The 16060-nt window shown below is 41.8% G+C and overlaps 2 protein-coding genes across 3 annotated transcripts in view; one reads left to right on the top strand and one right to left on the bottom strand.

Annotated features, from left to right (window-relative positions):
• iqce (IQ motif containing E) overlaps window positions 1-609 on the bottom strand; it is a 12199-nt gene extending 11590 nt beyond the window's left edge. For both annotated transcript variants that reach the window (XM_035659311.1, XM_035659312.1), the window contains exon 1: window positions 232-609. In XM_035659311.1, the coding sequence (XP_035515204.1) occupies window positions 232-303 (72 nt within the window). In that variant the 5' untranslated portion in view covers window positions 304-609. The remainder of the gene's footprint in view (window positions 1-231) is intronic.
• Window positions 610-6762: 6153 nt separating this feature from the next.
• On the top strand, window positions 6763-12426 carry LOC118327461 (fascin-like). Its single transcript, XM_035660824.1, has 5 exons — window positions 6763-7780; window positions 9952-10108; window positions 10219-10340; window positions 10535-10705; window positions 11005-12426. The coding sequence occupies exons 1-5, from the start codon at window positions 6949-6951 to the stop codon at window positions 11208-11210; spliced, it is 1488 nt and encodes a 495-aa protein (XP_035516717.1). The 5' UTR covers window positions 6763-6948; the 3' UTR covers window positions 11211-12426.
• Window positions 12427-16060: the final 3634 nt, after the last annotated feature.

Genomic DNA, 16060 nt, shown 5'->3' with positions numbered 1-16060 from the left:
CAATAAAGAGAAGTCTAAGTCTATCAGCTGTTCTGTACTGTTATTGTTACTGAATACAATATGAAACATCCACGAAACATGCCTGTCAGGGAAAGGAAAAAAGGCTTGTCAACCACTGACATAAGCTGTGATAAATGTCACAACCGCAGGCTTTAAATAAAATAAGTAACTCACAGGATGAAGGGACACAGTCAGTCACACTGCTGACCTAACCAAAGCTGAAGGACTCACCAGCTCCTCATAGTCTTCATCAGTCTGAACATCACTCGCCTCCACAGACATCTTAGCCGCTGAACTAAACATAGCTGGCAAGCAGATGTTACGTTAAGTTGGACAACTCGACTTTGTCCGTGTTTAATCCTCTCATTTTCTCCTGCTGGTTAGTGAAAAAACAAAAACATGAGGGCTACAAAAGAGACGCTAGCTGTGCGCTACACAACTCGTATTTCCGCCCCACAATAAGCGACTTCTCCACGTTTAAAACAAGACAGACACTGGGGGACACTGTTGACCATGGCTTCCTGCTGCCAACCCGTTAAAATGCTGTTTTCTTTCCACGCAGAAGGTTTTGCTGTTTTCACATCAGTGTTGCAGATAGAGTCGTCTAGCAACCAGGCAGCTGTTAATGAGCTGCGTCAAGCCACATGGAAAAACTCACACTCGCACCGGAAACCAAGCAGGGTTCGCCTTCAAAATATAAGCACGAAGAGGACGTAAAGCACTACAGCAAACGTGTCAAGTTGCGTTCAGTTCGGTATATTATAATTTATTACATACTTCCCATCGAATGTGTTTCGAAATAGGGGAAATGTATGGAAGATTTTAAAGAATATGACGACGCGTTTGTCAATAAAATTTTTATTTTGAAAATGTAAGCCGGTTGAGCAATTTCAGCTTTTATTAGCTTGACGGCGCTGGTAACTCAGCTGCAGCACAGGGATGAGTGTAAACAGTTTTCTATGCCTCCTTGTTTCTCACTGATTTCCTCACTTATGCTCATTGGTGGAGAGGTGCTAAAAGGCGGGACTTAAAGTGTTTTCCTCCAATGAGCAGCACGGAAAGAGACGAGCATAAGGGAAGGTAAAGGAGACTTTGGGACTCATCCAGTGTTTCCCTATTCTGCTTGTTGGCTTCTGACCACAGCAGATCAATATGTTGTACAGTATATAACATGATAGTTATACATATACAGAACATTATTGCATATAAAACCATAACCTGCATGAAAACAATACGTAGTATTTTGTATACATAGATGGCAACTTCTTTACAAAGACAGTAATCTTATAGCTTTAAATCTTCCTGCATTTTTTCCCTATTTTATAATCTAAATATATTCTGAAACATACATCAAATGCAGTGTCTTCGACATATTGAAATAGTTATAATAGTAGTATTTTTTCAGCAAAGCTTGAGTTTGCAATCAAATTTTCACCCGCATCCTGCCAGTAAATTTTCCCTCCTCTGTATTTTTCTTCCTCCTAATTATCTGCAACTTGATGTTCATCTTCTGTTCTCATTAATTTCTACTTCCAGGATCTTGCTTTCCTTACTTTCCATGCTGCATTTCCCATCACTCCATCTTCCCTATTGGTCCTCTGGAAGGTAAGAAATAGCAGCATAATACAAACTGATAAGAGAGGTTCAGGGAATGATACTCAGAGTATGTTATGATCTCTTGTCCTAAAAAACAATATAAATTATGAGCATCTTTTTCATGTAGAAACAGGGAGTTTCAGAGTCAGAAAAAGGGATGTCAGCACAGGTAAGGTCTGCATTGCTGTATACATTCGGGCATGTACAGTATATGTGGATGAATAGAAACGTGAATGAACTTCTTCCACTTTCTAATTCTCTCCTTTTGCATCGTTCTTCACACTCTCCTCTTCTCCTAAACTCTGTAGAGAACTCAGTGGCCTGTTGATACTGTATCATATTCTCATCCACACTGTTTATACAGGTGGTGGACCCCCAGAGCTGCAAAGCAGGCAAACCAGCATAGTTTTGTTCATGGGCAAACAAACCAATGGCAGATCTCATCTAAGACATACAGTTTCTTCTAACTGGTTTAACTAAATGTTGTTTTTTAATGCCAGAAAGGTGACTTCTGGCTAGAGAGAGCTTTACTGGAACACAATCCATCATTTCTTTTGACCATATCCACAGAGATGATGGGAATATGACACTGAACAAACATGATTTCATCAATGAGCTTTTAATACAAACTTAACTTGTCATTGTCATCACAGTAAAAAAAAGTGTTTTATAAAAGGTCCACACTTACCAAACAACACTCCAATCAACGCTTGTGTCTTTAGTTGTTACTCCAAAATCAACACCTAATAATTTGGAAAGTGTGAGTTTTAGTTGTATTGTCGATGTGGTTTCTATATTTACCATATTAACCTAATGTGGAAAAATCACACAAGCCCAATCACCACACAAATAATATCTTCCTTCAGGTGCTCTTCTACCCAGCGTTACATCTCTCTTTTCATTGTTGCCGACTATATGGAAGAAAGCCTTTGTCTGTGCATGTAGGCCATATACTGTACTGGATGTGTTGAGTGTAAAATGTTGCAAAGACACCATGTCTGCCACCTAGTGAGCTTCAACTGCACTGCATCGTGTTTCCTGGAAGTCAGAGAACCTGGAAGGACTGCAGCAGGGATTTAGTATGGTCTGCATATACGTCATAACTTGAGTCATACTTAAAGTTTAGTAATTTAAACTGTTTTTAAATTTAGAGGAATGCTGAGGTACAATCAAATACTCCTAAAATGAAATGTTTTAATTTTTTTTTATGTCAATGCCAGATTGGTTGCTGTTTGAGCCCATTAAGAGCAAATTATGTGTATATTTACACAACACAGTGAACATCCTGCCTTTTTTTACTGCTTTTATTTAAGTATTATTTTTAGTTTTATTGCTGGTTTCAGTGGTTGACAGTCCTGTCTCCACACCCACCAATTAAACTATATCACAACTATGATATAACTTACAGTATTAATATAATGTAAACCACAATTCAATAAATGAATATATAAAATAAAGATGTCAGTGTACATAAAGTCATAACACTGTTCATTTACATGGACAGATACTTTTCATGGAAGACACTTTGACATGTCACAGTAGAAAAAACACAGGTGTATATAGTAAAATGAATTAGTTGCTTCAGTTTCATGGTCCTGGTATTGTGCATGCTGGTTCACTTTCATGGATTACTGGAACACCTGAATAAAACAGAGCTTAATGAGCTTAACATTTTAACATTTTCCTTCTGTGATAAGTCTAAATGTCTGCTGTGAAGAAGGCCTATATGGTGTTGAGGACATCAAAGAAGTGAAATATGTGATCTTCAGTGCCTTGCTCAAGGGATAAAGGCATTGTCATAGTTTATACAGCCTTCACAAACATGAAATGAAACTTGTCCTCTGCATTTGACCCATCCTATATACATTACTATATACATTAGGGGCAGTGGGCAGCTGTGGGTGCCTGGGGAGCAGTTAGGGGTTAGGTGCCTTGCTCATAGGAGGTGAACCCGCACCTCTTCAGCTACCAGTCCACACTCAATACTGTGGTCTGTGGGACTTGAACTGGTGACCCCAAGCCAAGTCCCTACACACTGAGCTACTGCCTGCGGTGGAAGGCAGAGTGTGACTCTTCTCTCGAGCTGGTGAGAAAAAAACACCCAAAGTCTATCATTTAGTGTCAGTTTGTATTTGGGTTTGATAACAAGTTTCTCTCCTATCATAAGATTCACGTCCTTGCTGTTGTTCCCTCTAGGCCCAGGTGGGGGCGATGTTGTCGGGTTCAGTGGTATCCAGCATCAAGCAGCCCAAACCCAATCTTTGCTGTCTGCCCCACCTCCACATTTCCTTCACAGTCTCAGTCCCAGCCCAGTCTTCATGTCCTCCACCAGATTCTCCAAGCAAAGGCCAAGTCCTACTCCCAAACTCCAGTCCTGTTCAGAGCCATGACCTGTTTGAGCTGTCAGTTCCACACCCATTATTCTTCTCTCTAAAATTAATTAGTCGATATTTTATAAGCATTTTATTATTCTGTACATGCTCTTCATCCCCGTGTCCGTGTCGTGCTACCCCTTTTTCTAGTTTGGACTGTCCAGTTGACATGCAAGGGCTGCAATTGACAAGTATTGCAATTATTTAGTAATCAAATCAAATCATCATTTTATCTATAAAATCATAAAAATGTCAAATATTTGAGCTTACCTGAGCCCAAAGCAATGAACTAAACATAAACTACAGATGCTGAGAAAGGCCATGGCATTATTTTTTTAAATTCTTTTATCTCGAGATAATGAATTAATTATTTTGTTATCTAAAGAATCCAAGCTTTGTTATCTCAAGATAACAAGATAATCAACCCGTTATCACGAGAAAACAAAAGGTTGTTTTCTCTTCTTTCTTATAATGTTTATCAGAGATTAGGAGTGCTATGCCAGCCTGCATTTGTAGCATTGGGTTCAACATAATGGACATTGCATGGAGGAATGAAGTGCAGTGTGACAGTTAATGTTCAATTTTCATACAGAAAAAATGCATGAAAACAATCTGGACATTACAGGGATCTCTGAGCTCATTTAATAAATCTTGTTTTTATATATTTTGTCAGTATTGCACCACATTGCCAGGAAATTAATAGCTTAAACTCTCAGTAGATGTACATTCTGGTAACAACTCTTTTAGGTTCAGTTATGAATCCTCTAAGACATGTAGTAATCTTGAATGCTGAAATCAGGTGTGATCAAATAAACCAGACACACATTTTTAAATTCTCCACAATCATCCCATGATTTTGAATGAATGAAAATTGTTTTCTCATGATGAATTATCTTGTTATCTCGAGATAAACCCCCTTTGTTTTCTCGAGATGCGATAAATGAACTTCTGATCTCGAGATAAAGGCATTAAAAAAAGAATTGCAAGCACAGCTGTTCTCGACTTCTATAAAAACGTGTTCAGTTTGCACTGACCTGAAAGCAAAAAGTTAGTAAGCTCTTATCAGGCATTAGTTATTTTCACTTTATATATGACTTAAACAGTTAGTAAATCATCACTTATGAAGTTTCAGTTGACTGACACACACTCTCCACATATCCCAAAGGGCTTTTTAAAACAATAATTTGCATATACTGACAACTTAATGAAAACCTTTATGCTTATGCAAATAAACTTGCTCTGAAGGAACCGTCCCATCTTTGACCTTTAGTGTAGCATTTCCACTAACAGAAAACAGGGAGAAAGTATGCTTTGTTTCCACAGTGTGCAACTTATTTTAATTTTACGGAGGAGTTCTGACCCTCCAGAGAATACACAAAGTAATTTGTTTGTAGGTTGAGGAGGATGGACACAACAGTGTGGTTAAACGTGTTAAGCACCACTCCACCTGCATTATTCCACCGAGGCAGATAACTCCTAAATCAGATATTTCGGTACAGTCAAAACACCACATCAACATAATCACATTCATAGTTAAGAGCTGCCGCGGGGGGGAAGAAACAGAACAGCTCTAAAGGGCTTAACTGGATAAATTGGCTTCTCATGGGGATTTTCATTACCTTGCTAATATTATTGTGTGTAAGGAAAAGATAAGCACACACCCAGTAATATTCTCTCCAGTATAAATAAAGGTGGATGTGCAGGCAGGAGTCATGACAGAGCCCAGGGGAGGAGGACGGAAGAGGCGGGCGGGCCTGACCAGAAAAGCAGGTGGAAACGGGTAAAAATCACAAGGCCAGGAAACAACTGAAGCTAATAACGGAAACCCACACTGCGGACGTCTGATTTCCATGCGTGTATTCCAAAACACAACATTTTTCGTTGCTTGCACTGCTGCGAATATAGTACAACAATAGAAAAACTCACCAGGGCTTCTAATGCAATACTAACATGTTTTGTGGTTGGTGGTATGCTGTGCATCATACACTGTAGAGTTTGTGTGTGTAAGGCAAAGAGAGAAAGAAGGGGGCAGGGAGAAAAACGTTATAACAGACATACCCTCTCACCCTACAGCACACATACGTTACCATGACAAGATGTCACCAGAGGCAATTAAAGGCAGAGAGAGGAGAGAGAAAGAGACAAGAGGCAGGCGGGGAGACCTTGGTGTATTTCTATCACTTCCATCACAGAGGTGTTGGATTGGTAAGGACTCTCCGCACACCAAACTCGGTAACCATTTCTTTATTGTACATAAAGGCATTATGTTAAAAAAGTAAAAGGGCCTTCCTTAAACTCTTGCACACAAAGTTGAAAGCACCCTATTGTCTATGTAACTCAATTGTAGATGGGGTTATAGTACGCACTTGGAAAAGCCACAGACCAAAAAAGTAAAAGTGCTTTAGGCCTCATGTAAATCATCTAGATCTGATAAACTTTACCTCAATATCTTCATAGCCATCGCAGCAGCACACACACACAGCCCTGAGGACAAACACTGTTCTGTCAGTTGGTGAATGGCTCTATCCATGTGGAACTGGGGGTGAGCAGAAGGGGGGAAAGTAGGGGGAAATGTGGAGGAAATTAGTTATTACTATGATATTAATACAGTAATGGTCTGGATGACATTGGCTGTGTGTGTGTGTGTGTGTGTGTAGGTGAACAGGGGTGGGGTGGTTTGACAAAATTGCAGTAATCTCCCTCCAGCTCCTCTGCCTGTATCTGGGGCGTGTGCTGCCGTTATAAAACAAAACTCCCAGTCCTGCAACTCCTGCAGCTCCAGCGAGGCAGTCTGGATTTGCAGTCAGGGGACACTCATCATCATCAGTCAGCACAGAGCAGCTCTCTCTCTCTCTCCCTCTCCCTCTCTCTCTCTCTCTCTGTCCCTCCCTCAGACACCCCCACATTCACTCCCTCTGTCCGACTCTCTAAACAAGCACAGCATCTCTCTTCTTTTCCCCTTTCTTGACACACGGCAATCATGTCCGCAAACGGCGCCGACGGGGACATGCTGCAGATCCCTCTGGGACTCATCAACAGCGCGGGGAAGTATCTGACTGCGGAGACTTTCGGCTTCAAAATCAACGCCTCGGCCAGCAGCCTGAAGAAGAAGCAGACCTGGACCCTGGAGCAGACCGGGGAGGACGGCAGCGTCGTGTTCCTCCTCTCCCACCTGGGCCGCTACCTCGCCACGGACAAAGACGGCAACGTTACCGCGGACAGCGAGACGCGCGGCCGGGACTGCCGCTTCGTCATCACCGCGCACGAAGACGGGCGGTGGTCTCTGCAGTCCGAGCCCTATGGCCGGTACCTCGGCGGCAGCGAGGACCGGATCACCTGCTTTGCGCAGACAGCCTCCCCGGCAGAGAAATGGAGCGTGCACCTGGCTGTGCACCCGCAGGTCAACCTGTACAGCTTTGCGCGAAAACGCTTCGCCCACCTGAGCGCGCAGGGGGAGCGGCAAGAGGTGTCCATAAACCGCGACATCCCCTGGGGCTTCGACTCTCTTGTGACCCTGGTCTACCGTGACCAGCGCTACCACCTGGAGACCTCGAACAACCGCTTCTTGCGCAACGACGGCAGCCTGTCCACTACCACGGACAAGGACACCGGCTACATGCTGGAGTTCCGCTCCGGAAAAGTGGCATTCCGCGACTGCAACGGCCGCTACCTGGCGCCCGTGGGCCCCACCGGCACAATGAAGTCTGGGAAAAGCACCCGGGTTGGGAAAGATGAACTGTTTGGCCTGGAGCGCAGCCACGCGCAGGTCGTGCTGACTGCAGGCAACGAGAGAAACGTCTCCACGAGGCAAGGTGAGGCTCTGCAGTCACACAGAGCCAGAGAGAGAGAGACAGAGAGAGACAGAGAAAAATCACATTTCACCATACACATGAAGTCACTGAATAACTGGGCACACACCAGAGGCAGCTGTTGCGTGATTCCGTGTGTGTGTGACAGAGAGCAGAACAGAATTAGAGACTCCTGTTACTTCATTTTCCTCACACCATGTGTTTTTCATTATCATGCTCTCACTTCTCTCCCCCACCTCCTCCCTCTTTTTTGGCCAGTCTCTGCCTAGCTTAACATTTTTTCTGCAGTAATTCTACCCCTGCATTGTGGCTGCTGGTTCAGGGTCAGCTTCAGTCTACAGTTAGGCTATCCATCATTATTTATCTCAGAATAGACTGAGGATACACAGAAAACGAGGAGGGATTTATTTAGGAGACAAAAGGACATAAAATGGAGGAGAGGCAGAGAAAATAGGCTACAAAGAGGGAGGTGTGACTCAGACAGTCCTTGCAGAATGTGGATCTTTGTGTCACATGAAACCTCTTTGTCTAGTTGCCACTCTGTCTCACACTGTGCTGCCGGGCACATGGGACTGAACATTGACAGTGGTTTAGTGTCATACAGTCAATATAGTTCAATCATGCAGAAAATGCGTGCGTGCATTCCAGGACAGATATATTGTGGAAGCAGAAGGAAGATAATTTTTGTTTAAATGAGGTCAATGTAGGGCAGTGACATGTGACCTGGTCTTTTATTGAAGTTATGGCCATTCAAGACAGAGGGGTAACACACATGGAGTAGGGCAAGGAGATGTTAAACATGCATTCAAACATTTTTAAAGGACCACCCGGTGTTTGCTTGCACAGGCATTTTGTTAGCCAGTAGCTCAACGGTAAAAATGTGGTTTTTGTGTCAGCCTCTTAATGAAGGGCAAGAGCTTTTTTCTGAACATCTAAGTCAAGTTTCAAGTCTTTATTTGAGGTCAAGCTGCTTCCCAGTCTCTGATTTTGTTAAAAAAAATGGGTCAAATGAACATAATCAGTGTATGAATGTTATGTAAAAAGGTGTGTCTCGTAGTTAGGGATGGGACAACATAAAGATAGATAAATGTATCATGGTGAATTTCCATGATGGTGATAATCATGAATATCCTCACATGGCTTGACTTGAACAAGCCGTCTAGCTCGGCAGCTTACAGTCCTTCATTGATTTCCTGATATATTTTGAACAAGGGGGAGCCCACATAACAGACAGTTATAGACCTTCTTCACAGCAGCCATTTTTACATGAAATAGTAGGGTAGACACAGGTGTTACCAATGATGCTAATTAAGGTTCTGTTCCAGTCTTTCCAGTGAGCCAGTGCACAATAGCAGCACCCTGACTCTGTCTGACCTGAATGGAACAGAACCCTAATTAATATCACTACCACCTGTGTTTAACCTACTATTACATGTAAAAATGGCTGCTGAATATAGTGGTGTATTTAACAGCTAAAGACATTTACATCAGGAGTTGGTGTAGACCAAAACAGAGCTTAAAGTGATGGGAATTTCAAACCTGCCTCCAAATGAATGCTAATGTTGCTGCATATCTGCTGGATGTGTAAAAAAGCAACTGTTTTCTAACTTTATGAACTTTTATAAGGTGATGATATGTCAGTGTTTCTCTTATTTTATTGCATAGGCCTACCAATAAATATTTAAATTGACAGAAAGCCCCCCAAAAATTTGGTATTTATTTATATTTTTACATTCCACAATTTAACACTTGAGATTTAAATGGTTTAAAGTCTCATATAGTAGTAGTATAGTCTCAAGTCTACACTTCAGATATTCACCATGGGAGAAGCAGAGATGTTAATTTGTCCACAGTATCCTCATTAGACCAGGATGCAATGCAGTCACAGGACATGTTGCGTTTTTGACTGATAATTCTTGCTGTTCTTCTATTATTTTCACAGTAACCCCCCCCCCCCTTACTCAGTCCCTTTCAGGACTGGAACATCCCCTCTACAGTATGTGGGTATCATAATAGACACCTTTAACAGCTGGGCACAGAGAGTTCAGGATGTTCTGTCCCTTTAAGAGTCTATCTGGGGAACTTCATGAATTAGAGGGTTGCAGAGTTTCAGACAAGGAGGAAAACCTCCAGAGACAAATGAAAACTGACAGCAGACTGCCCCACTTTTCTAGGCATGGACCTGTCAGCCAATCAGGACGAGGAAGGAGACCAGGAAGTCTTCCAGATGGAGATGAGCCGTGAAGACAGGAAGTGTGCCTTCAGAACCGCTGCCGGCAAATACTGGACTCTGGCAGCAAGTGGGGGACTTCAGTCCACTGCTTCCACCAAGTAACCACACACACACACACACACACACTAAATTATGTTGAAAATCACACACACCTTACTTCACACACCCATCCTCGCCGTCACTGAGTTTGTTAACGTGTGTGTCACAGGTCGGCCAACTGTTTCTTTGAACTGGAGTGGCGTGACGGTCGTGTGTGTGTGCGTGCAGCTAACGGCAAATATGTGGTCGCTAAGAAGAACGGGCAGCTAGCCGCTACTGTTGACAATGCAGGTACTCTCTCCATCCCTAAAGAGGAAAAATAACACAGCAGGAACCCAATTTCTCAAAAGCATTTTTAAGTTTATAATCCTAGTACCCATGTTTGTCTTTGGGCTATGATTATCTGAGCTTCAAGATTAAACCAGACCTTTTAGAAACAAGGCCCACAGCTGTTTGACACAGCCCTAATCAGCCTGTCTCATCAGGGGAGGCAGAACAGTTCCTGATGAAGCTGATCAACCGTCCAATCATCGTCCTTCGTGGGGAGCATGGTTTCATCGGGGCTCGTAAAGCCGGAATGGCGACCCTGGACTCCAACCGTGCATCATACGATGTTTTCCAGCTGGAGTTCAACAACGGTGCTTACTCCCTCAAAGGTAGGCAATCGTTTAAAAAAGATAATGAGTTTACAGAACTGTTATGGCGCATTGCATGATACTAGCACTTGAGGGTGCCATAGTCTCCCCGACACACCTCCCCTGTTCTCATTTCCAACTCGTAAAATATAGACGTGAGCGGTGTTCAGTTAGTTGCAGTCTGCAACTTCACCGCTAGATGCCACTAAATCCTACACCCTGGTCCTTTAACCTGTCACACTGAATACATAAACATGGCATCCAGCGCTTTATGCACTGTGTGTGAGTCAGGCTTCATTAAGTGTGTGTTGTTTGTCCAGACTCCCAGGGGAAGTATTGGTGCGTTGGAGACGACACAGCGGTGGTGTGCAGCAGCCCAACGCCTGTCCAGTTCCTGTTTGAGTTCTGTGACCTCAACAAGATGGCCATTTGTGCTGTGGGGGGGAAGTACCTTAAAGGAGACCATGCTGGAGGGCTAAAGGCCAGCGCCGACTCCCTGGACAGCGCCACCCTCTGGGAATACTGAGAAAGCACAGCCGGACTTCACTGTCTGACACAATGCTTCAAACTATTAATAGATACTGTAGGTAGCTGTTTTTTTTGCATATGTATGTGTGCCTGTGTGTGTGTACTTGTGAATTTGTCTGGATGGATGTGTGATGGAAAGTGAAGCTGAAAAACTGGAAGTCATGGCACCAAAGCACTACAGGTGTTTTATTTTGTATTATTGTCATTAAAACTCTTGTTACTGGGCTTTTTACTGGAGATTAGGATTTACAATGACTGTTGCTTAATGAATGAATCATAGTGTGGTTGCACATTATTTGTTTCACTTCCAGTCAAATTTACACAAGCTGTACCTGAGAAATATCAGGGCGATTACTGTTATTAGTTGTGCCTATCTGTGGTAACTACTGGTGTAACAAACATGTAGAATGCTATAACTCATGACTTACAATATCTAACCTTCTCCTGCTAAATGTCCTGCTGGCTCTATTGCGCTGCTTTCATCTCCTGCTCTCTTTCGAACTATAAGGCATAACACACATCAGATAAAGGGATGTTAGTGATTTACATGTTTCCTGCTGTAAATAAGGCTTTCATTGTCATTGAATGCTTCAAAAACATAGTAATCATAGGGAACTTTGAGTGCAAAAGTGTGCCGAGGATGTAAAGAAAGAAATGGGATGTGGCTGATGGATATGACCAGTTCTTTGCCTGTATGTTTCTCACTGCTCCTCTGCTTAGATGTGCAGCTAGACAAAATCTGTATATAGACAGATGCATCTACAGAAAGGTTTCACTTAGCTCTCTCTGGTTCCTCCAATTAGTGCAAGGTTCTCAATGATACTTCAGGAGGAAACAAACAAAAACGGAGAGCAAAGGAGCTGTCTTTGTTAATGACTATCCTTTCTTTTACAAGAAGTGAAAGGGAGGCAGTGGGTAAGGCCTAGTTACTACATATTCAGATGCACATAAATACATTGCAAATATGCAGTTGTAGATACATGAATTCCAACTGTGACACTAAATCTGCACAATTATGTAGTTTCCAACTGCAAGAAGTTAAAAGCACATGTTGTGACAAAATGTCTGCCTTAGATTGGGTGCTGCTGCTGGTGTGTAAACACAACGATGGAGTCAGTCATCTCTCTGGCTGTTACTGTGGCTGTGCCTTCCATAGAGCATTTTAGTCTTTTTCATGAACTGAATGAAGTACAAACCCCAAATAAAGATTTCACTCTAAACAGTGGACTTTCTCCTTCATTTAATTTTCATTTATCATACATGGATCTTCCACATACCTGGCAACAGTTTCATTGGATCTACTTTCTACTAAATAAAGAGTTCTAAGAAAACGTTGTTATCCTGAGTAACCTCCTGAGTAGCTACTTGGCTCAATGGATGGGAATGATAGTCAGTCAGTTGCTCGGCCATTTTAATCAAGATTGAAACATCTCATCCAGATGGGCCGGCACAGAACAGATATTTATGGTGCCCAGAAAACAAAGTCTACTGATTTTTATCCCCAGACGTCTCCACTAGCTCCACCATGAGGTTCACATTTATGGTTTCTGAATGAATACAATTTAATAGATTTCCATGAATTACTAAGATGGTACACTTTACTCACTAACATTTAACTCAAAGTAGAGCCTCACAGAGCTGCTGGTGTGGCTGAAAACTCTTGTTTGTAATTTGGGTGAACTGATACTTAAAAGGCTCAGTTGTATTGTTATTGTATGATCAGGCTGCAGAGGTTCTTTGATTGCCTTCTTGGTGTCACCTGACAACATATAAAACAATAATGACATAATAATTATGGTTTAAAGGCTAAATCTGCTGATAATTTATATTTTCCTTATTGTCATTAAATCAAATGGAAACACTAAAACCAATGATGACCTGATGCTATAATAGTGTCTGTGTATCTTAAGCTTAATACATTGTTGCTTATTCCACTGTGCCATAGAGCTCCATTGTTGTCCAGAAACTATTAAATACACATCAATGAGCCACACTATTGCACTAGATGTCACGTTCCTTCCCTTGAAACCTGATTAGAAAAGGAGCATCACAGCCTCAATTTATTTCATTTACCCAACGTGGCAACTATCTTGCTCTGATAAGAAAAGCCATTGTCATGATTTTTTGCAAAATGCTGTTTTTGTGTGGGAGAAGCAAGCAAGCGCATGCATCATGTCCCCTAGAGATTTCACTGAGCCAAAACTGTTCAAGAGAATGAAGGCGAGGGTAGAGGGAGGTAACCTACTCTACTTTCTCCGTCCTTCTGCAGAGGAAACTCAACTCCTCTCTTTATAAAAAAAACCCACAGTCATTCTAATGTGTGCTAAACTTCACGTGTGTTTTGATACAGACAGACCAACAAGCATCCTTCATTCTCCACTGCAGGATTTCTGCGTGTTGCCATGGTAACAAGTGATGGCAAGGATGAAGATTGAGGAGGATGAATGTTTGGAGATGTTAACAGACACACGATAATCTTAATAAACCTTGTAATTGTGTAGATCAGTGAGTACAGATACATTCTCAGGCACTTCAGATACTCAGTGACTGAAAGAGGTCTAAACAAAAACTTCCAGATAAGCGCAGACATGTGATAGTGCTCTTAATGAACTGGAGCTTTCACTGTGCTCACACTGATACAATAATACTCCCACTCCCACGTCTTTTCAGTTAGTCTGTGTTTGTGTGCTGTGTGTGCAAAACCTATCATCTGTAAGAGAAAACACATGGCAGTGTCTTGCCAGATCTGCCAGCTCTCCCTGCCAGAAAAAGCTTAATATGGCATTTGAGTAGAAGGGAAGAACAATAAACAGAGGAGGAAGAAAGCGGGAAATGAATGAGATAGGAGATGAAGAAGAAGAAGATGTGCAGCAAAAAGGTTCATGCTGAATATAAGAAGTAGGGCAGATCTTTCCCCCCCAGGTATGTGAGAGGAGAGTCCTGACCAAGGTTGTGAGTCTCTGACAGTTTAAATAGTGAAAGAAGAGCTTATTCAAACTCTGCTTGGAAGTAAAAGTTCATGTGGCACAACTTGCAGGAGAATATTGTCGCTGCCCAGTGAAAACCATTGATGAATCTTCAAATTTGTTGATTCAAAATTTCTCAGAGGAACAGTTATAACACCAATAATTTCATATACAGTATGAGTTGTGAACCATGTTCTTCTTGGACTAATCTAACCATTTAAAAAGAGTTTACAGCCATGCTGATGGCTCTGGGAGGCTATATTTACGGGTGTTGTGTGCTAAATGCTAACACTACTATGGCACCATGCTCACAACAATTCAGTGTCATCCGTTTTGCAGGTATTTGATCATAAACTTAAGCATTGAACAAATTAAATAAAGTTAAATTACTATTTCAAATGTCATGAACCTTTATGACCAAACCAGTTTGATTAGGCTTAGAGGCAGTCACTCATAAATAAATTGGGCATAATAATCTCCTACATTTATTTTTGTGGGTTACAGGGTTGTACATATGAACTGTAGCACTGCTATCATGTATCACATACTTCTACAGTTATAACACCAGTAATTTCCCAGCATATATTTAACTATTTAACTGTCTCAACCCATACTGCCACATTTATCCTACTGAGTCTACTGCTGCCATCTAGTGTGGGTAATGCAAAGATGATTTTGGTTCACTGTGTTCACTATATGCCCAGAAGTATGTGGACACAGCATACAACAATCGTGTGCTTCCAACTTTGAAGGTCCCCCTCTGTTTCAACATGGCAAAGCAAGGTCAATATGTGAAAGAACTTAGCCTGCACAGAGCCCTGACCTCCCGATCCACCATGTTTGGGATGAACTTGAACACAGACGGTGGGCCATCAGTGTTGCACCTCATTAATGATCTAGTGGCTGAATGGGTGTGAATCCCTGTAACCAGATTCCAAAATCTTGTGGAAGCCTGAAAACTCAATAATTAAACACATTATTTATTAATAAAAGTATCATTTAAATATTAAATAGTCTCTATTTTATAAGAGACTGTTGTATCAGCATGCTATTGCCCATAGTTTTGGAATGAGATGTTCATGTCATGTTAAGCTGTTCACACACTTCTGACTTTGTTACCACTCCACTAACTGATGCATGGTCACTTTGCTTACCTAACATGCCACAAACAGGTGACAGGTCTGTATTAAAGGATGTCTGCCAGTTGCATACACAGAAAGTGCTGTTGCAACCAGTGGCTCAGATTAGTTTGTCGGCAGGTTTGCTCTTTTTTTTTTATTTAGTTTGTTCCTGTCTTATTTGCTCCCTTATATTAAACAGGAAGTACTGACCTTCTTCAAGGGTAGAGATAAGAGATAGAACAAACTAATGCACACACACCCAAATGCACGCACACAATGACAAATTATCACAGTATCTGTTTGCCCACCGATAGCCGCGTCCAGCCAGACAGTGTGAGTCAGCAAGAGACGGAAAGGGAGAGTTTTGTCCTATATCCTGATGATGAAAAGCTTCGGGAGAAAACAATCAGGATATTCTCAGAACCGTATTGATGGCCTCATACGAATTTGACTACAACACACCATCTGTTGTGCTGTTTGACTTTAGTACTTCTCTAGAAATCCATGTAGGTGTGTCTACCCAGACAGTAAACATAAGGCTGCCAAACAAAATCACCTACTCCTGAGTGATTACACAAACCTATTTTTTAAGAACAGGTAGTATGCAGCATGTGTGTGATAGATATATAGAGACAGACAGACAGACAGACAGACGAAAAGATCTTGTAATTACGAGATATGGTGTCAATTTTTTTAAAATCCAGTGAATGCAATGCGCTTCCGTACTTTTATTATTAAATAATGTGTTTAATTATTGAGTT

The sequence above is a fragment of the Morone saxatilis genome, unplaced genomic scaffold, assembly GCF_004916995.1.
Source record: "Morone saxatilis isolate NCDOM2014 unplaced genomic scaffold, NCSU_SB_2.0 Contig17, whole genome shotgun sequence".
Lineage (NCBI taxonomy): Eukaryota > Metazoa > Chordata > Actinopteri > Moronidae > Morone > Morone saxatilis.
Note: the sequence above shows the minus strand (reverse complement) of the source record. Positions and strands in the feature narration are given on the sequence as shown.